Source organism: Gymnodraco acuticeps, unplaced genomic scaffold, assembly GCF_902827175.1.
Source record: "Gymnodraco acuticeps unplaced genomic scaffold, fGymAcu1.1, whole genome shotgun sequence".
Classification (NCBI taxonomy): domain Eukaryota; kingdom Metazoa; phylum Chordata; class Actinopteri; order Perciformes; family Bathydraconidae; genus Gymnodraco; species Gymnodraco acuticeps.
The window spans coordinates 11,759,822-11,782,134 of NW_022990238.1; the positions used below are offsets into that span (position 1 = coordinate 11,759,822).

General features: G+C 43.5%; 1 protein-coding gene and 1 long non-coding RNA gene across 8 annotated transcripts in view; both read right to left on the reverse strand.

Annotated features, from left to right (window-relative positions):
* Positions 1 to 2,023: 2,023 nt before the first annotated feature.
* On the reverse strand, positions 2,024 to 2,399 carry LOC117548350. The gene is made up of 2 exons (XR_004569324.1): positions 2,265 to 2,399; positions 2,024 to 2,161 (listed from the first exon to the last, which is right to left on the reverse strand). It is a non-coding gene; the product is annotated as an uncharacterized LOC117548350 (long non-coding RNA).
* Positions 2,400 to 10,736: 8,337 nt separating this feature from the next.
* axin1 (axin 1) overlaps positions 10,737 to 22,313 on the reverse strand; it is a 31,202-nt gene continuing 19,625 nt past the window's right edge. For 6 of the 7 annotated variants that reach the window (XM_034220204.1, XM_034220203.1, XM_034220200.1 and 3 more), the window contains 7 exons: positions 21,325 to 21,462; positions 17,475 to 17,998; positions 17,233 to 17,397; positions 16,397 to 16,591; positions 16,128 to 16,235; positions 14,102 to 14,251; positions 10,737 to 13,566 (listed from right to left, as the gene is read on the reverse strand). In XM_034220204.1, the coding sequence (XP_034076095.1) occupies positions 13,440 to 13,566; positions 14,102 to 14,251; positions 16,128 to 16,235; positions 16,397 to 16,591; positions 17,233 to 17,397; positions 17,475 to 17,998; positions 21,325 to 21,462 (1,407 nt within the window). In that variant the 3' untranslated portion in view covers positions 10,737 to 13,439. The remainder of the gene's footprint in view (positions 13,567 to 14,101; positions 14,252 to 16,127; positions 16,236 to 16,396; positions 16,592 to 17,232; positions 17,398 to 17,474; positions 17,999 to 21,324; positions 21,463 to 22,313) is intronic. The other variant, XM_034220206.1, reaches the window with a different exon arrangement.

A 22,313-nucleotide genomic window follows, 5' to 3' on the forward strand; every position in this document is an offset into this window, starting at 1 on the left:
TCCCCAAATTCTTTCCCACACACCCCCTGCCTGAAAAGCCTTAATGTCACTCCTTTGTTTACTCCCCGTAACATAGTGACATCACTATGTAACACTTGCGCTTCTATTAGTTAGCGCTTCAACATATTGTACGTGATAGGCTAAGGGGCTGGGCATCTCTAATAGGTTGACCAATCACATCAGAGTCGGCCATCTAACCAATCAGAGCAGACTGGGCTCTGGTTTCAGACAGAGGGTGAAAAGAGGTGCTGTAGCACATTACATTGAGCTGACGCTTTTATCCAAAGAGACTTACAATAAGTGCGTTCAACCAGGAAGACACAAACTTGAAGAAAACAGAATCATATAAGTACATCAGGTTTCATAGAGCCAAACATTTCAAGTGCTACTCAACTGGCTTTAGATAGTTAGCAGTTCTTTGTTAGTAATTATATCGCTCGAAGTGGAGTTGAAAGAGATGAGTTAGGCATACAGCACATTAAAGCATGGAGACATGTCACAGCAAGATACAAATATGAACCTGAAAATGTACAATTATGTTCTCTTCAAGGACCACTTTGGTGTGTGCAGTGAGTTCTTACATAGCCCACAAAGGTGTGTTTTCTTTTGGCATGGATATCATTGTAGCATTTTTTTTCCTTTTAAATGTTCATGACTTTAAATGCAAAAAAATATGAGATTGCTGTCACAGAATGTGTAACACAACACACTGTGCAATACATTATTTCACAGTTTTGAAACAAAACCAGTACTACTGTTGGAATAAAAATCAATAAGAAGCTCAATAGCATTCAGCTAGACATAACAGACAATTCTGTAGTGTAGGAGGCAGCAGCAAAATAAAATATTTCTGTTTAAACACATTTACAATGTTGTCATTCATGGTGAAAGAAAATCAAGCCATGTTGACCAGTATGACTCACCACCCGATGACGAAGCATCTTTTCATTTTGCTGGCAGTTGCCAATTTACTGACACAATAACCATGTTTAGAATCATGAACAAAGCATGTTGCAGATGTCCTTCCTCTATCTGGCTTCTAGCCTTTGTTAGTCATGCAATATTTGACCATGAGAGTAAAGTAGCTTACATAAAGTACTTTTGCGTGCTCAGTGAGATCAATACCTGACATTTGGATGTCTCAACACACATTTCATTAGTTCACACTCAGAAGAAAATCAATATTACTTCAATATTTAAACATTCAGTTTTTTTCCTTGCACATGACTTTGCAGTTTGATGATGGTGAGCTATACGAGATTACTATGATCATAATTATGTGTATATGGGCCATTGCATGTTGAGTTCCTCTTGACATTTTGTGCAGTGTACTGTGTAAATAATGACATATTGTCAGCCCCTTCAGTATTCCTCAGTTTCTGTATTGGCTCATTTTTTCTTTAACACAATCTTTCTAAACTGTAAATGTGATAGTCAGAACTGTTTCAGATCACAAACTCTATGCATATCTGAATCAATATAGTAAGAAAACACTTCATTCATGGTTCAAAACCAAGGTTCAAAAATTGTGAGTGGCACCAACATTTGTTTGAAAAGTTGTTTTATCACCATGTGACCCTGGTCAACATTTTGGGATTTTACAAGGTTTTTCAACATGGAAATGTTTCTTAAATAGGAATACCTGTTCTTATTGGTTTACACTAGCTATTACAATTTGTTTTTCGATTCTGATTTCAATAGTAGGTCAAGTTATGAAATGTTGATGCTGTACATTACACAGGGCAATTTGTGAAATAGACTCTAAACCAAAAAGTCATCTTTGATCTCTCATGTAAAGTCATAAATAGGAAAATCAAATATATCATGAAAAACAAGCAACTTTTAAAAAGAATGTAATTCATTGAGAAAACTGACCTGACCTTACCAGAGGTTGTAGAAGCACTCAGATCTTCTACTCGAGTAAAGTAGAAGTACCCGAGTGTAGGTTTACTGTTAGGTTTCCCGAGAAGTGACTGGAGATGAGAACCCGGCCGCTATGCAAGCACTACAACTGAGACTGTGGTGAAGTGTCAAAAAGGCTTTATTTTGTCCACGACACTGACAAGGAGTTGACGAAGCACACGTAGAGGGAAGACGTGGAGCTGGGCTGATCAGGAGGGGAGGCTGGACGTGGCAGGCAGAGCGGCTGGAGTATGTGGATCTGGAACAGGAAGAACAAGCAGGATTAGGAAATGATCTCCCTTCACTAGGAGCATCAAAAAGTCACTAGGAAAAACCACTAGTAGGCCTGGACGATAGTTTACCACTGAAGAATAAACGAAGAACTGGCGAAGTCTGAAGATGGGAACCAGGGTTTTAAGCAGGTGCAGGTGAGTAGTGGCAATCAGTGAGATGAGCAGCAGCTGAGGCGGTGAGTTGGCGGGAATCGGAATGTAGGTAGCCACGCCCAGCCAGGGACAGACACATAGACACACAGACAAAACAAACACAGACAGGGGAAAAAGAAGGAGGAAGTACTGCAGATCCTCACAAATACTCTGTTAAAAGCAAAAGTCCTGCATTCAAAATGTTACTTAAGTAAAAGTACAAAAGTATTGGCATCAAAATATACGTAAAGTACCAAAAGTAAAATACTCATTATGCAGATCGGTCCATCTCAGAACACCATACTGTATTATATATTTTTGATTGTAATCATTGATGCATTAAAGTGTTATCAAAGCTGGTAAAGGTGCAGCTAGTTTTAATGACTTGAATTTACTCCAGCAGTAACTAAAGTCTAAGTCTATTTAATTTAAGTGTTGATTATAGTTCACATCATTAATCCACATCTGTAAAGTAACTAAAGGTACTCCATAATGTAGTGGAGTAAAAGTACAAGATTTACCTGTAGTGGAATAGAAGTACAAAGTAACATAACATGGAAATACTCAAGTAAAGTACAAGTATCTCAGATTGTACATAAGTACAGTTCTTGAGTAAATGTAGTTAGTTACTTTACACCTCTGGACCTTACGGAAAAAGGCTTACATCTAAAGGTCACTTGATCAGCCTCGTGTTTGTTAGAGCAAATTCCATAAAAGTATCCATTGTAGACAAAAGATGCAGACTCTTTAGATCCTAAATGAGTCCTCAGTAGATAAAGGTCATAAACTCATGTGCTTATGACTCAGGAAAAGGGAAGTGAAGACAATTGTGTCAACAGGTTGCTCAGCATGTGGCTCAGATGATTTCATCAAAAGTAATGATAAGGAACAGCAGGTAGATGCAGCCACACAGTGTTACTGTGGCAACCCCCTGCAGTGCAGTCGTATCGTGCTGTTGGGAAAAATGTAAGATGGTACGCCTTCTCTGCACTGGCTCCCTTTAAGATCCAAAACAGAATTAAAAAACCTCCTCCTCGCCTACAAAACAATAAGCATGGATCTTATCTTAAAGGGCTCATTAACCCAAAAGAGCACTGCTTTTATTGAATCCAGGGTTACTTAGGGCTCCTCCAAAAGTAAAGTAGAAGCTAGAGCCTTCAGCTATCAGTCTCCTCTCCCTCTCGACATTTAAGAGAAGCTTCAGACTTTACCATATGATAAGGCTTTTGGCTCAGGCTTGCATTGGACCAGCCCTGGTGTAACATTACATTCCTTGTAACAATGACAACAAAGAGACCCAATAAAAAGACAAAATGGCCACAGAGAAACATTTAACAACCACAAAGAGAGATGCATAACTACAAAAAAGCACAAAACAGAAAGAGTTTAAACAACCAAGTCTGCGTGTTTTGCTCATAGTAGGAGTCTCACACTAGTCTCCCAATCCGCTCAAGTCTGTATGCATTCATGTTCAATAAATGCATAGTTCTACCTTGGCAATCAAAGTTATTTTTCTTCACGCCAACTGCTACTACATGTTATTGTTCTCATATTTCTATATAGGTTATGGCAATCATTGTTTTTCTGTGCATTTCTCTCTCTTTCATGGACACCCACTCTTTGTTCGAGGTTCCTTCCTGTTCACCGGGAGTATTTTATTGTTGCCTCCCACACTTCCTGCTCCTTGGGAATTCTATATTGGTAGATTGATATTATAATTTATGATATGATTGGCTCTATTTGACTAAAAATTGACTTATCATGCATGCACTAAGGTTTTGATTTAGCTCAGAAAACATAATTGTAACGTTTCTGATTTACCCCCACAGGGTGCAATAATCCATCAACTTTAATCTGAGCCAGTAAATAAATCATTACTCCATTATGAGTGTGTTGATTGCTTCACTGGCATGACTATGAAGAAGCACAATCAACATAACAGCATCAACCTTATTTGCAATAAAACCCTGTGAATTGAACATTTCCCTAAAATGAGTGTGGATTAGCAGGTCAGGTAAAAGCGGCAGAATTTTTGATGGGCAGCAAACATGTGATTATGGGTATTTATCCAATATATAAACAAATAGTGCTAACAAACAGAGACAGCAGTGTTTTGAGTGTGAATATTTTGCTGCTCATTCAGGGTTTCACAATGAATCAATTTATTTAAAAACGTAGGAAAAGCTATTCAGTTCATTTGTTTTATTTAGAATAAACGTTGATCCATTATTCATTATCTGTTTAATATTTGATGTATGTTTACAGGGGAAGAACCTCTGAGATGAACACAGATGATGAAATATTACCAATAAACTAAGAGCGCCATCTTCAGTCTGTGATGTAGCACTGCACGTGTGCTTTAAAAACAGATGCTCTCTATGTAGCATTCTGTGATCGTTAGAGCTAAATGATGATTTTACCCTTAGATGCACGAGTGACTGGACCCACACTCTTCCATAAGTGGGTCAAAAAGGACCCGTATTAGAATATGTGTTTATGCCATTTTTGTCATTTTGGTTTAGAAAAATCACATGTATAATATTTAGTATTATATTTTGGTTCACACTAGACATATTTTATATTAGAATTTTTTTTTACATTTTGAAAAAAAACGTTTTCCCATAGGATTCCATAGAAAATGCATGCGGGTAATTTTTGACCCACTTATGGAAGCTTGGGGTAGTAATACAAAAACTATAGGTTACTTACGTAACCCCAGTTCTCAGAGTAACATGAAGTGAGATATCTCACTATGGGATGCGCCCCATCGCGGAGCAAACAGAAGCATCAATCTCATTACGCCAATCCTGATTGGCTGGTGATCTTGACGTCAGCGTCAGGGAATTCACCCCCTATAAGTAGCTTGCGCCACGACGCATGCGCCATTCAAAATAAGCACCTCTTCTCGCTTCACCATAGCAAGGAGGACCGTCTGGTGAGACATCTCACTTCATGTTACTCTGAGAACTGGGGTTACGTAAGTAACCTATAGTTCTCATTCATAACACTCCGTTCGATGTCTCACTATGGGAAATTGTAGCTCCCGTATTGTCAGACGAGCTTATCTCGAAAATCACCAAACCAACCAGAACTTAACAGGTAGAGCTCTGACTCAACCAGGTGCCCAGCACTGCTTGAGTCACACTGGGAGCAGAACGTCCAGCCTGTTAAGAGGCGGACAAAAGTGAGCGGCGAGGACCAGCTTGCCGCTGCACCAATGTCTTGGATGGGAGACATCCTGGACAGAGCCCAGGATGCAGCCAGACCCTGAGTCGAAAGAGCTCGCGGACCCGAGGGTGCCTGCAAACTCTGACTCGTATGGGCCCCAAAGCAATTGCTTCCACAAACCAGTGGGAGAGCCGTTGCTTAGTAACAGGCTTGCCCTTATAAGGGTTAGCCCAGGACACAAGGGGTTGGTCATTATGACGAAGCACCCTTGATCTGTCCCTGTACGTGCGTACAGCACGGGCTAGACACGGCAAATCCGGCCGCTGTTCCCCGGAGGAATACAGTGGCGGGGAGGATGCCTCAATGTCAAATGTGGTACCTGAACCAACCGCCTTAAGATAAAGGCAGGGTTGTGCTTCAACCACACTCTGTTTGCCCTGGGGCGAACTGAGTGCATGAAGACTGTACAGATAGTGCATGAGTGCCACTGGCTCGCTTGGCAGCTGCCAGGGTCAGCGTCATGTCACACTGTATTTGTACCACTCACGGGCCAGGCCCATAGAGCCAAGCGCTCTGGGTGTGGGTGAAAGATCGCCCCCCCCGCTTGGGACAGTATGTCCCTGCGTAGTGGGAGCTGCCATGGCTGCCCGCACAGCAGCTGATATATCTCCGCTAGCCAGTACATAGCTGGCCAGTGCGGAGCTATCAGGATAAGTGTGTGGCGTTGCTCTCTCACTCTGGCCAGAGTTGGGGGTATCAGAGCCAGGGGTGGGAACGCGTACAGAAGGCCCGGGGGCCAATTGTGCGCGAGTGCATCCACGCCTAACGGTGCATTTAGATCGCGCATCGAAAAGAACAGCTGACACTGAGCGTTGTTTTTCGATGCGAACAGATCCACCGCGGCTCTGCCGTAACGCACCCACAGCTGGCTCACAATCCTTGGATGTAGAGTCCAGTCTGCATAAAGTGGTATACCTCTGGACAGTAGATCTGCCCCGAGGTTCATCACTCCCGGTACGTGCGTCGCTCTCAGAGAGAGGAGACGTCTACCGCTCCATAGGATCAGTTTGCGCGCCAGTGTGTGTAACTGGAGAGAACGCAAACCCCCTTGGCGGTTAATATACGATATTGTGGTCGTGTTGTCTGTCCTCACGAGGACGTGATGTCCCCTGAGGAAAGGCAGAAAGCGTTTTAGGGTGAGAAACACCGCTAAAAGCTCCAGGTAATTTATGTGCGCCCGCTGGAGGTCTCTGCTCCAGAGACCCCTCACCGGGCGACCTTCATAAATACCTCCCCAACCTGTCAGACATGCGTCCGTGGTGACCACTTTCCGTGAAAGGACAGCACCCATAGGCACACCTCGTACTAGAAAAGTCGGGTGCAGCCAGTGGCGCAGTGCCATTACGCATTTCACAGTAACCATCATCATAGTTTTAGGGCGGCCACCCAGCGCTGAAACTCCCTCATGTGTAAGCGTCCCAGTCATACGACCAGGATGGCTGACGCCATGAGCCCCAGCAATCGCAGGCATGATCTGAAGAGAACATGTTTGCGCAGCTGGAAAAGAGCGAGACAAGCTCTGAAAGCTTTCACTCTTTCCGCTGACAGGCGAGCTGAAAAGGGCACCGAGTTCAGGTGTAAACCCAGGAAGAGTATAGTCTGCGCGGGGTACAACATGCTCTTCTCTGTGTTTATTATGAAACCCAAGTTGAGCAGGTGCTTTACGAGGACATTTGTCTGCGTAACAGCCTCCTGCTCCGACTGTGCGAGAAGCAGCCAGTCGTCCAGGTAGGTCGCCAGGCGAATACCCTGTTGTCTTAACGGGGCTATCGCGGCTTCCGTACATCGTACAAACACCCTTGGACTGAGAGACAGACCGAAGGGGAGTACTCTGTATTTATAACAGATCCCCTGAAATGCGAATCTCAGATATTTCCTGTGTGGGTAATATACTGGGATGTGAAAATACGCATCTTTCAGGTCGACTGATGTAACCAGTCGTCTTGTCGCACGAGCCGCAGCAGAGATGTGTGAGTGAGCATTCTGAACTTATATCTTTTTAGATATTTGTTCAGAGCCCTCAAATCAAGTACTGGCCGAATTCCGTTCCCTCCCCGTTTGGGAACGAGGAAGTACTTGGAATAGAAGCCGCCCTGACTCTGCTCGGCGGGTACAATAGATATAGCCCTCTTTTCTAGGAGAGAGAGAATCTCTCTCTCCAGAATATGGGCTGACTCTCCTCGGGCCTGCGAATGCAGAATGCCCGAGAAGCGAGGGGGGGTGACAGCGAATTGGAGTCTGTAGCCCCGTGTTACTGTCTTGAAAACCCAAGCAGATGATGTGAGCATCTTCCACTGTATGCTCCTTAGAGCCAGTGGAGATGTCACGTCTCTTCCCCTCTGAGTCTCTATTTGTTGTGTTATGGGGCCCTCTAGTGTCTGAACACAGTGGTGCCCCTTTTCGACAATCCCCACCGACACTGCGCATGCGCATGACGGTGGTGCCTTCACAACCCCAGCCGGCGTGGCGGTGGTGCCTTTAAAGCCCCAGCCGGCGCTGCGCATGCGCATGCGCGTGACGGTGGTGCCTTCACAGACCCGCCTGTAATCCGCCTTTTGAGAGATGCCGTAGCTGCTCTCAGAAGGGGAACAGTTGACGGGCTGTTTATTGGTTTTATTGTTTTTCTTATCAATTTTTTTGAGCTGCGCCCTCGGCCTGAAGCCTGGATGCGTCAGCGGCAAATGTTTTATGACAGAAGAATCAACAAATTTGTGACATGTGTTTGTGCGGACTTGAGGATGGTGTTGAGGCATCTCTCGAGGCGGCGGGAACCTCTTCTCCAGCCTGGGCTGGGGACTCGGGGCGGGCTGCGACCTCTGCGTTTTCGGTGTTTTAAACCGAGCAGGGTTCGAGGCAGCTTGGGCGAAGGACTGCTGCTGCGAAGGCAGCGGCTGGACCCTTCAAGGGAGGCAGAGGTGGAGTGCCTCGTCCTCCTTCTTTTTCGACTCACACCTCCTTTGCATGGAAGCAAGAGCGGAGCCGAAAATTCCCTCGGGAACGATGGGCATATCCAGCACATCCTCCTTTTCCCGGTCTGTGAGGTTGGTGAGGTTGAGCCATCTCACTCTTTCCTGCACCACCATGATCCCCATTGCCTTACCTGTGGCCTGGACGGCGCAGCATTGGACACGAAGACAAATGTCTGTGACCGCTGCCATCTCGTCCAGAGTGGCTGCCCCCGGGTTACCCGACAGGTCCTCGCAGAGCTCCGCTTGGTAAGCGGTTAGCAGCGAGGACACATTCAGGGCCCTGGCGGACAACGCTGCGGCTTTGTAGGACCGTTCAGTCATTGTCGACTGAAATCGGTCCGACTTTGCCGGCAGCGTGGGGTTCCTGCTTGGTGACGGGCCCATCCTCGGTAGGAGGTGGGCTGCTACCAGCGGTTCCATGGGCGGTATGCGGAGCAGGCCGAGCTTCTCCATTCCGTCACAGTCTAGGGAGGAGGCACCCTGGATTGGGACCTTGTTGCTTGTCGGTCTCTCCACGAGACCGACACCTCATCCAACATCTCCGGGAAGACCGGAAGGAGTTGCCTCTTTGTCCGCGCTGCTTGGGGAAAATGTTTCCCTTCGTAGCGGGACCTGGAGGTCTCCTTGGCCATTTCAGGCCACGGGATGTCGAGTCTGGCCGCGGCGCGTTTACACACGGCCTGCAGGTCCATGCTCAGACAGGGCGAAGCTGGTGTGCTATCGCCCGGGAGAGCAGCCCTCGCTCCAGGCTTTGCAGCCTGAGCCGATGACATGAAGATGTCCTCTTCATGTTCATCCGACTCGGACAGGAGGAACACCGAGGCGTCCTCTTCGTCCTCATCGTAGTCCAGCTCGAGGACATCCTCCGCGGGTGAGACCATGGTGAGGTCTAACCGGGAGCCCCAGCTCGGTAAAGCGTGGGGTCCCGTTCCCGCGTGTCTTGCCGTCACCGGGTCCCGGCCTGCCAGGGCGCGGGATTCCGGTTCTGCAGCCATCGCAGATAATGAGCCTCAGACCGACACGGAGAGGGGTTCACTCTCTGTGGCGGATGCCCCCGCGTCTTGACTGCCGGCCGGCAGGTCAGTGGACATGGGGGGGGTCCTGCTCTGACAGGCTAGCTTGGCATGCTAGCCGTCGGCGGAGGCTCTTCACGGTGAAGCGGACACAATGTCCGCACGAGCCGGGGTTGTCGATAGCGCCTCGGGCGTGTTCCAGCCCGAGGCAGGACGAGCAGACCTGGTGTGTGTCTGTGCCCGAGATCTTCAACCCGCAGCCACAGAGTCGAGCCACCGAGTCCCTGACTCCTCTGGTGTGAGGGAGAGAGGCGTCCATCTTGTTCGCCTCGTGGCGTGGAGAGGACCCGCTCTCAACAGGTAGGTTGGGAGAAAAAAAGGTGTTACCACCCTGTCCTTAATCCGGAGAAAAGGACGGTGTGGGTCTTTTTTTCCCGGAGAATACTGACTGGTGTGACAGTATGCTCCTTTAATCCTTTCCTCCTCCGTGGGGAAGAGAAAAGAAAAAACTTCCTCGCTACCGTGGTGTCGATAGTGAGGGAGCGAGCTAACGCTAGCTTGAAAAAATCAGACCTACCTTACTTTCCGGCGAAAGAGAACGGCGAGGTCGATTTCAATACTAACTGGCGTTAGTATTACCGTCTTCCTGCGAAGCAGAAGGAGTAGCCGGCGAGCGCCCGGCGACCGAAATGGTTATTTGGGTTCAGTCTGTGGACCGTTAAGCTTGTCCGGCTACCATAGAGATGTGCTCTGAAGCGAGAAGAGGTGTTTGAATGGCGCATGCGTCGTGGCGCAAGCTACTTATAGGGGGTGAATTCCCTGACGCTGACGTCAAGATCACCAGCCAATCAGGATTGGCGTAATGAGATTGATGCTTCTGCTTGCTCCGCGATGAGGCGCATCCCATAGTGAGACATCGAACGGAGTGTTATGAATGAGAACTACAATTTCTTAAAATTAAAATTTAAAATTAGAATGGCATGATATCCAAAACATGTTTTTTGAGGAATAGCTGGAATATGAAATGATAAAAAAAATGTAATTACAAAGGTACTTCAAGAATACCACCTCACCGGGTCAAAAAAGACCCACTTATGCATCTAAGAGTTAAAAAAAATACATTCTATTAAATAACAATGCAAGTTATCTTCCGACCAATGACGATGCAGGATTGGGTCAATCACACTCAGAAGTCAGGCTCTGGTTTATTGCATGTATTTATTGTCCGGGTACCTTTAAACGGTAACCATGCTATGAACAGAAACAGGTCCAGGGGAGTGAGTGGGCTGCTGGCTGAAGACAAAGTTGTACATATTTACAGAGAAAAAGGTGGAAATGTGACAAACATTAAACAAGAAATAAAAATAAATCCCAGTATTTATGCCCCCACGTGTGAAATTCACAGCAGATGTCATTAGCATAGTAGCAAAGGCACTCTGACGTTTATTATATACATTTAATTGATTTTAAATAATAACTTTTGGGGCTTTCACAGTAAGAAACTTCACAGATGTTATATTTCAAAAAGAAATAAAAAAATAAAAAAAATCAAGATAATACTTATAGTATTACATTTGATTATGTACTCAATAGTGGATCATTTAACAACACAGTATATATTAAACTGATTTAAGTAAAGAATCTAAAAAAAAAGAGGCAGCATTGATAAACAGCTTCTGAACACACACACAGTCCAGCATCTGTAGTTAAAGGCTTTCATTACAGCAACATGACGAAATCCACAGAGACCTTGAAACTAAATGTCATGCTGCTTTCCAGATAGATTTTTTGTTCAATTTCAGTTGCTATTCCAGTGCAAACGTTTCATTTATGATGCCAAATAGCAAGGACAGGGAATATATATTATGCTGAGAAATTTTTCAGCAATGATTATGATTTGTCCCTTGTAACAAGGAGCATCAGGAAATGCACACCATGTTCATTGAAAAAAAAAAAACATTCTGAATCTTCATGCAAACGCTTAAATAAAACATAACTAAGTGCCGCCACAAAATGAAGGGGTACTATCAATGTGAGAATTCAAGCGCGTGCCTATGGTAACTACCATCTACTTTTTTCTCTTTGGTGTAACCTGATCTATCAACAGTAGATCATTTGCACTAAACAATTCATTACTGCTAGGCACACGATAGCCGCGATTAGCTAGAAGGCTACAGATGAGAGATCAGCCCCTTCTGAACTGATACATACACAAAGCAGTGATTAAAAGAGGGTTAGTCTCTGGGATCTCATAAATAAACACACACATGGAGCTAAAACTAATAAATACTTGATGTAAACACAATAAACGCAACATTTCAGTGTCTATTGCACTCCTATACACCTACTGTAAAAAGGTAGCACTTATAGTATAGTTAAATATGCCTTTATGTGACAACTAGATCTAGGTTTGATAGTATTCTGATTACATTCACTGGCCTCTCATTCAAACGCTGTGATATGACCTGTTGGACATGTTCAAGGAGGCGGGACCTGTGTGGATTGGAACGCTTCCCTTTCATGAACACACACCGACCTCCAAAGCTGAGGTGAGTTCTTTAGAAAATTCAATGTTTAACTGGAAATAATTTAAAGAAAACTAGAAAATTGACTTCCAAATATTCATTAGCACTTACTATTCATTTTAATTCATAAAAAAGGTAGTATTTCTTATTCACAATCTTCAATTAGAATTTTAGAAACTTTAGAAAAGATGGTCTCAACCCAATTGAAATTCAGCCTGATTAATGAACCGAGTATAATCAAAACACATTTAAAATTGGGAAAACAGGCTTCTAAAAACCTAAATGTCTTAATGTGTAGCCTCAACCTGTTTTTAATATTTTTCTAAATTATTAAAGTAAAGGGCCAGTGTTGTTTTGGATCAGGGGACCTAACCTGCATAGATATTCACCTACTGTTCCCCTTTCTCCACAGTATTATTGCATTGCTGTGTTAATTTGTTAGGCAATTCTCGTACAACTTCAATTTAGTTGGGGTAAACAACAGTGTACATAAACATAGCTAATGTCTACAATCCTATGGAGCATACAACAAAGAACCAGCAGAATGCAAACAACCTGGGCAGAATGCGATTATGCAAGCCAATAAAACAATAAATTACAACTCTGTGGTGGTGTCACGGATAAAAACACTACTCACAGCTTTAAAAGTGACCATAAATGCTCTCCTGCAGTGCCATGACTTACATTAATCTTGTTAAAGTACTATTTTAGGACCCAGGGCTGGATTGCAGTGCACTCTACAGGGGTTTCCATTTCTCTGGCCACATGTAGGTGCTTTAGAAATTCACGGTGCAACCTACCTTGAGACATATTCAGTGGTGTACAATACAATGAAAGTGCAGATTGAATGAAAATAAGTATTATTAAAGTGAAGTATTAAAAGCACAGCATGAATAAAACAAACAAAAAGTCATCCCAAAAAAAGGATTTGATCGTCTTCAACAGGGGCCACACTCCTGCTTCAATAGGATTGAAAATGAGCATTTTAAATACTTAAATAGATATAAAATGTTGTTATCTTTTAACACAAACTGTACACATCTGGTACCAATACATATAAAAATGACAAGTGTGGTTACTTTAGAAAGGGCAACCTCTGATACATCATATCAAAAATATGTTGCTTTAGTAGCACTTTTGTTCTTCTTCATCTAGTAAACTTTACAATGCTACATTACACTCCAACGAAGTGAATGAGGTCTTTTTTTTTCTTCTAGTCCAACGTCACTGCAGTGGTGCTCCCCGAGCCTCAAAACCGCACCGCTCTTCAACTCTGCATCCACTTCCTGTGTCACTTTCTTCTCATGCTCCTTCAATCCCAAAACACTTCCTCTTCACCCTCCAATTGTTCCTCATCCTTCCTCTTCAACGTGAACGTCAATCAATTTTTTCCACTTTCCCGATGATCTTCTCCTCAAAGATGGGCAAGATAGCGTCATCTTCACGTACCTCTTCAAACACCACCCCACAGTCAAACTCGTCGCTCACCTTCTTGAAATAATACCTAAAAGAAGACGGGGAACAAAGTTCTCCAGGTTAACAGCTGTGACTGCTACTAACCATGTGTGAGGGGCGTAATGTGCGGAGGTCATTTGGTATATCAATGTTTCTGTTTTCTGTGCAGTATTTATTGGGTTGATGTATTCAGATAAGAAGGATCAAATCAATTAACTCAAATGCACCGTGTGTGTGTGTTTCCTCGCTGCTTGTTTTCCCACCCACATTAAGAGTCCTTAACGGAGCATCTGCTGTTGTTGCCACTGGCGGGCGGACCTCTCCAGCCAAACCTGACAACAGTGTCAGCAACAGGCTAGCTGACACTTTTATATAAATCATTTTGATGTTAGAATTAATATTCTTTCCCATACATCCCTTATATAACTGTAGCTCTAAGACTGATTTAAGAACTATTGGTGTCTCAAAGCACGTCGTGTTATATTTATGTTATGTCATTTGAATGAAATCTTACTTACTAAACATTTGTGTTTAATGTCTCAAGCTATGTCCACAGGTATCAAACAGCAGTGAGTACATCTCACCTGTAGTTTCCTTTCTTCGTCAGCAGTTCTTTGAACTGGCCCAGTGTGACCACCCTCCCTTTGACAGACGTCCTGTAGGGTATCAGCTCCTCACAGAAGTAATACGCCACAGTCGTGTTCTCACAAGGATGCTTCTTAGTGGCTTTGTGTCTGCACATGGAGACAAAAAACAGGAGCATATTTAGAAACGATCCTATTATTTAAGTCCACACTTCAAATGAATGGAGAACAATTATTTTTGAAATATAAAAAGGACCCTAGCCAATTGTGTTGAGTCATGATCATTTCCTGACAAGCACTTTAGTTAGTTCTTCACTTTCTGATATGTGTATCTAACTTAAAAAGTCTGTGGTGATTCCAAAAGCTGCTTCTTTAAAGATCAAACTTTCTAATCAATATGTGCAATTCCAGTTATTGAGTGAGGAGAGAAATAATGTGGGCTAACATCCTGTAGCTTTCTGCTTCAGCAAATGTCCTCCAATAATCAGTTCCGAGGGAAACAACACTGAGGGCTCTAAGGACAGCTTATAATGGCAGAAAACAGAAATGATAAGTTAAACAAGAAGCAAACAATCACTGAAACAACAGGATGTTCAGGTGAAAAGGACACATCAGCCAAAGTGGAGGCAGAAAAGAAAACATTTCACACAGACAAATGTTGTTGTTTTCTATTTTGTGAGAAAAACAAATCAGATGAAAAGTGTTCACAATAAAGTGTGCCATCAATAGAGGTGTCTCAACCACAGACAGGCAGACGGCAGTGGAGTGATGGGTGTCCTCTGGGATGCATGGCTTCCTGAGTGGGTGCCATGCAGCACAACAACAATCATCTCATCCTTCATGATCCCAGATGTTTTTGCCCGATATCTTTTGTACAAACTTGAACAACCGCATAACAGCCTCTGTTTGTGTCCCTGGGATGTAGCTAACATTGCAGGGACATTAATAGTTATATGATCAGTTGTTATAACAACCAAGCTTCTCTCTTTTTTCACGAAACTCCAGGCGTATGAAAGTGATGCTTTCAGAACAATATCAAATATATAAGAAAGAGGGAATAAGGACCTGTTTCACTTCCTAACACTAGCTCAAAGGAGCCTATGATAACAAATGAAAACTACAGTATCAAAGCAATACTTCAATACAAATAAAATACATTTATTGTATTGCGTCTTATCCCCTTGTGTTCCTTGGACTGTTATATCGTGTTTTTATGCTGCATGATTGAAAAAGGTTTGACATGAATTTAATTTCTTGTTCTCTGTTTTAATTTGGAATATGTGCCATGTTATTATTGTTATGTCCTTATATTATAAGTGTGTGTCTTTTTGCAAATATCCACGTATTGAGTGAGGAGAAAAACAATGTGGACTAACATCCTCTAGCTTTCTACTTCAGCAAATGTCCTCCAATAATCCATTCTGAGGGAAACAATACAATTCTGTTCCTGTCCATTATCCCTCGCCGCTCTGAACCCCGGTGCAACATCATGTGCCTTCATCTGCCTCTCACAGTGTCCCTGCTTCCCTCCATGTGTTAAGCACCCACAGAGCAGCCAGTAACACATCAAACAGAAAGAGCAGACTCTCGCCCCGATACTCCTACTCTGGAAGAACACCAAAATCTGTTCGACCGCCTCTCTGATCCTCTCTCTGGTGCTTATGGGAAATGAGCAGCATGGGATCTGAGTTTTCTACCATCAAGTGTGATCCGAGATATTAAAGTAGAGCGGAGAAATAATTCAGTTTCTCTAAAGGACACTGAAAAAAACATTTCCTTACAGATGCTAATAGATGGATTTCAACCTCTGTAAATCAACGAACAAAACAAACAACCAACTCAAGGATAGAGTGTGGGACACAACATGATGACATCACATTACAGCACACTGAGGATTAGGGTAGCTGATTTCTAAACATCTCTTTTTGTAGCTCTACAAAAGCACACACTCCTGGGTGATTCACTAACAGTGATGGGAACGGCAGGCACCCATGAGGGGGTGGGGGATTGTGGGAAAAGGACGTACTCTGGCTGGGAGAGCTCGCTGTCAGAGACGGCGGGCACCACGCTGAGCGGGGGGAACAGAGCCGGCCTGACGGCGGTGCGGCCCCTCTGGATCACCTCCATCACATACCTGGGGACCAAACAACCAGGAGTTAGACACAGACCGGTCTCAAGAGCATAAAGGCTAGAAAGGGTAACTTTCATTTGGCTAAAAGAAAAGAAGGATAGATACATCCCCCTTCCTCTGTTGTAAAAGTGGACAGTAATAACGGGACATGTGCGTCCACTTACCTTTGCTTGGGTTGGACAGTTCCTGACTGAATCTTCTCCTCCTCAAGCCGCCTGCACACCTCCTCCAGCTGGATGAGGGGGCTGGGAGCGGGGTTTGGGGGCATGGTGGGGTCCTGGATGAAAGGGTGGGACGGCTGCACGTTGTTCCGCTGCTGGGCCTCATGGCCTGACGTCCTCTTGGACCCAGTGGTACTCCTGAAATGTAAAGATATGACTCCTTGAATAATCAAAAGCCTATGTTAAAACTTACTCTTAACTAGAGATATCAGTCTAATCCTAACCCAAATCAGCCAAGGACACTGCAGTGGGTGCATCTCTTCTGCGAACAACTCTTAAAGGGGCCCTATTACGCTTTTTGGGGGTTATCCCTTTCCTGTAGTGTGTTATATAGGGTTTTGTGCTTGGTCTGCAATGGCTGAAATCCCAAAGTTCCCTCCAGAGGGAGTTTCTCTCCCAAACACTCACCCCCCTCCTGCCTGAAACGCCTCCATTGGACTCCTTTGTTTACTTCTGTAACATAGTGACATCAGTACATTACACTTGTGCTTATATTGGCTAGCACTTCAACCCTGTACGAAATAGGCTAAGGGGCGGGAAATCTCTAAGCGGTTGACCAATCAAAACAGATCCGGCCAACTAACCAATCAGAGCAGACTGGGCTCTGGTTTCAGACAGAGGGTGAAAAGACAGGCAGTATGAGAAGAATAAAGAGCATTTTGAACATTAAAGACTGGAAACATGTCAGAGTAGAGGCACAAAATACAAATATGAAAAATGAGCACAATAGGGCCCCTTTAACAAAAGGAGGTGGCACTATGTTAAGTGTCCTCACTGACCCGTATGGGCTCCTCTTATGTTGAATCATTTCCTTCTGTCCTTCCATCAGCCACAAGAGGATCTTCTGGTTTTTCTCCATCTCCTCTGGAGGCGCTGGCCCGTCATAAGGCCGCACTTCGTCACCCTTCTTCAACGCCCTTTTACACTGTGGGCCACCTTTGCTACTGAAAAATAAACAACTTGTTAGTGTAAAAAAAGGCAATTTGGGAGCATTACCAAAAAAGAGGAAAGTATTTCTTACCTATACCCCGTGTGATCCACGAGGTTGGATCCCATGCCGTCTGCGTAGCTGCGAGACTTGGACCCATAATGCCCCGTCTCTGTGCCCCAGGGGAGGTTGCCGTGGACGCGCATGGCCGCCTCAGCCTCCACCTGCTCCCTGGGCTTCCCGACGGCAGCGTGGTGGATGTGGTGCATGTGTTTGTGGTGGTACAGGTGGTCTCCCTTGACGCCGTGCCTGGACGGATGTTTCCCCTGCACCATTCCAAGTCCCGCCCCTTTTCCCCCTGGGACACCGTCCGGCGAGCGTGACTTGGGAGAGTGGCGTCCTGTGCCGGGGGACTGGCAGCCGGGGGTCTTCATGACCCTCTGCACGTGGTCGTCCAGGATGCTCTCGGGGTTCTCCTCGTGAGCGTCTCTCAGAATAAGACCACTGTAGGTGTTGTCGGCATAGCGTGAGTTGTAGTTCTGCGGATAAGCACCAGGGGGGAACCTGTGACTGGATGACGCTGCAGCTGTGGACATGACTTCATCTCCTTCCTCTTCCTTTAGAACAAAAAACAAAACATTCATATGGCTTTTAATTTGGGTTAAATTTCAATTCTCACTGGTATCATAGTCCATGTTTTATTGTGTTTGGTTTTATTTTACATGTTTTATTTGATTTTTTAAATTGTTTTATTTTAACCTATTAGATGTTTTATCTTGTCCTGTATTTATTTTAATATTGTCGTCATGTTTTATTTGTTTTCTTGTTCTGAAAAGCACTTTGAGCTGCTTTGTGCATGAAAGGTACTATACAAATAAAGTGTATTATTATTATTATTATTATTTAGATGAAAAAACACTGAAAAACAAAAGAAATTCCAGGTTTTAAAAGATCCATTATTAATATTTGAAGCATGTGATGATAAAACTAAGACATAGAAAATATATTTATGTGCATTTCATCCTGTTAACAGTTTATTTTCAAAAACATTTGACACAAAGGAAGATTTTTTTTCTCAGGGTGCTGTACTTATTTCCGCCTGTAGATGGCAGATTTAGCTAACATGTGTCTTCTCCTTCTCACTGCAGAGGCTCAGAGACAAACTAAGAATTACCCCAGTATCAGTCAGATGGCAGGGTCTCTGCCTGTATGCAGCACATTTGTGTTGTTTCATGTAAGGCAAGTGCAACCGGTACAGCTTCAGTGACTGATCCCATTCTGACAGGATCTGCCTATCGCTGCAGGCTAAACTGTAGCTTTCATATTAGCAGTCACTACAGGGAATGGAAGATATGCAGCGATGGAGGAAACACAACAGTGGATAAAAAGGAATGCAGTCATCTAAAACTGGATTTTAAGGACTGAATTACCTCATATCTGACACTGCTGTTACATACTCTCATTGTTTAAACGTATATGTTTATTTCAGCTTAACTTATGTGAATGTTATAGTACTGTATTGTTTCAAATCATACCGTGTTGCACTGCAGTGCTTGCTATAACATTGTATTGATAACATCAGGCAATTCATTTGTAAAAACCATGCTTTATTGTGTTAAAGCTCGTCTTTATTGAGACGAGGGAACAGGAAGTGGTCAAATGCTAACTAATTTCCGTGTTTATAGACTTATTCTTTAACAGAGGGAAAAAAAAGCAAGAAGATGAGACTCGATTAAATCATGTGGATCTTTTCCTCACAGCAATATAATGATTTATTTTAAAACCAGGAGTCCTTTATGCTTTTTATTGATATACATTTTATTACCTCCGATATTATGGATATAAAGCTAAGCTCAAATGTCCTTTTCTAGAAGCTCACTTGAGCATCTCTTGATGAAGGCAGTTATTTCATGCTTGCCTCCAGGTTTAATAAAGCAAACCTCGAGCTGTGTGATGGCTGCTTCTCTCCTTTCCAGGGCCAACTGTCCGCCTTGAGACTAAGTATTTGGGTTCGTGTACTGAAGGAGGTTTTGTTTGTGGTTGCAGAAACCATTTCATCCCCGTTCAAGTGACATCAAAGAGGCGGCACGCTGTTCCAGGCTTACAAACGGCCGAGTGTGCAGGTGCTCCGTCTGATTCATCGCTAAGCCAGATCGCTGACAGGCCAAGGATGGAAATCTCCAAGTGATTCATAATGTGTTTTTGTTCCACATTCAAAAGGCTGGCCTCATTAATTTCATTAAGGATGGACAGATTTAAGTCTCCTTTGTTACTGGAAACTTTAAGCCCAACGGACAAACACACAACTTGCTTTCTGGCTCAGAAAAGAGCTTTGATGGTTCTCTCGCAAATTACTGATACTAATAGTCTGCTTTTTAATACCATATTATTAGTCATCATTTGTTCTTTTATTAAAGTGAATCAAAAAGGTATGAAAGTGAAAAAAGGTCCTTTCATATCAACATTTGTGGAATGAGGATTAAACATGTGATCCTCAAACCCAGCTCAGACCAAGAATGTGAGAACACAAAAAAAAAGCAGGATTTGTTTCAATGCTCAATATAAAACATTGCCAAAACAATACAAACTCATCTGGAGCCAAGTTTATTGCACAATTGACTGATGAGTTGGTTGAAAATAAAAGTGGGCCTATTTTTCTTTTGGGGGTTTTCTCTTTCCTGCAGTGGGTTATATCGTTTATTTTGCATGTAAATGGTCTACAAAGGCTAAAATCCCAAAGTTCCCTCCAGAAGGAGTTTCTCTCCCACACATAAATAAAAAAAACCTAAATGAACGCAAATATGGCCATTAAGGCCCGGACACACCAAGCTGACACCAAATAACTGACAGACGGACCCCCGACTGTTGCGTCACCTCACGTCTCCTGCGTCTTGGCCATGTGTCGCACTGGAACACACCGCAAAGACTTCAGCCGACGGCCAAGAAGCACGTACGAACTGCGCATGCGTGAGTGGCAATAACTCTCCTTACCAGCAGGCAGCGGTAGTGTGTATTCGTCATTCAAAAGAGACAACAACCGGAAAACAGACTGCGTGATAACCGAGAGAAGAAGAACAAACAACAAATAGCGTGTGCGTTCCATTTTCACTCTACAACGAGAAGCTCATGGGGCTTTCCCGAACCTGTGTCGAGAGCTGGAGTTAAATTAAATCTCAGATTTGCCTTCTTAATAGTTTGTTTGGGTCCCTCACTTCCGTTTCACTTCTCATGCACTGATTCGCTAGCTGAACAGCCAATCAGTGATTTATTTTGCCGACAGCCTTTGTTTTTCGGCCGAAAAGGTGTCGGCACGGCTGAAAAGACACGACGGTGCGGGACACACCAATCTGAGTAGGGCGTGTCGACGCTCATCGTCGGCCTGACGCCCATCGATGGCCAAAATCGGCTTGGTGTGTCCGGGCCTTTAAAAGACCCCATGAAGAAAAAGGCAAAGGCTTTTTTTGTTATACAATTTCTTGTACTGGTGGCTGTATACCAAATAAGAATACTGCAGTTGTCATATATGTATTGTACAGACACAACAAAGCACATTTCTTGTATGTGTAAACATACCTGGCATAAAACCTGATTCTGAAGAATAGAGATTCCCCGCACTAGTTTTGTCCATTCTATTAACATCAAATCTAGAAAATGATCATCTGATAAATCCAATAAGAAATAGTTGGGGAACCCGACTTTTCATTTTAATCTGGCCAACAATATTATTAGTTGTCATCAGTAGCCAACATGGCCCCATTCGACCTGAAGGTGATTCAAGGTCAGATCAAACACGTGTTCCTTTTTCTCCCTGCACTGCCTCAGTTGTATTATTTTAGAGGTAATTTAGGTACACACAGGGCTCTCATAACTCTTGTTAAACCAAAGTAATATAACAATGGTTCTGCGTGTGCTTTAAACAGCATATAACATGAAGTGAACATACCAGTCGTACTCTCTTCAGCCGCTCCTCCAGCTTCTCCTGAGCCTCTCTCTCCCTCAGGACGCCCTCCAGCCTGCTGATCAGCTCTGCAGCAAACCTCTCCGGCTCCACGTGGATATCCTTTGGAATCCGGTTAGTGCGCTGGGGGGAAAAAAAAGGTCAAACTGTAAAAGCACTCTCCTCTGTCACTGCTGCATTTCTGTCAACACCATCTGGGCTTTTACCATCCCTGACCCTTTACTCATCTCAGATGAAAGAGTTGAAACTTGAGCGGGAAACATTTAAGTAAACAGTGTCGAGTGTTAAGATCAGAAGGGGTGGCACACGTCATAAATTACACTCATTTTAGGAAAATTAAAAGTATTTTGGAATAAGGGATGCAACATTATGTACCTTAAATATAAATAATGATGTGTCTGATAATCATAGATATTACGCTTAGATAATGTATTATTAAAAAGGCTATAACATGAAATAGGTATCAGAATGCATGGTTAGAGATAAACACAATGGCACATTTTTACCTTTATGATTTTGTTAATGAATGGAATAAAATAGATGATCTTTTTATCGAAAATACATATGGATTAACCCATACATACATTTTAAAATACTGTATGTGTATTAGGGATGCATATCGTTGACTTTTTTATGATACCGATACCGATACCACTGAACGATACCGATACATATCGTGATACTTTGAAAATGTATCATCCCACAATTACTCCCATGAAGCGCTTTACGATATAGTTAACATGTCAAATGAATATTCAATTTAATTGTGGGACTTCTTGGACCTTTTAGTTCTGAACAAACAATGAAAAATACATAAAAAATATGAAGAAAACCGATTATGGAATATATTTTATAACATCCGCCATCAGGTGTGCCGCGTGAATAGCACATCTTGTCAATGCAAACAGACCGTTATAGCACCGTTATAATTAATGTTGAACCTGAGATTCGACTAGAGAACAAATACATAATAT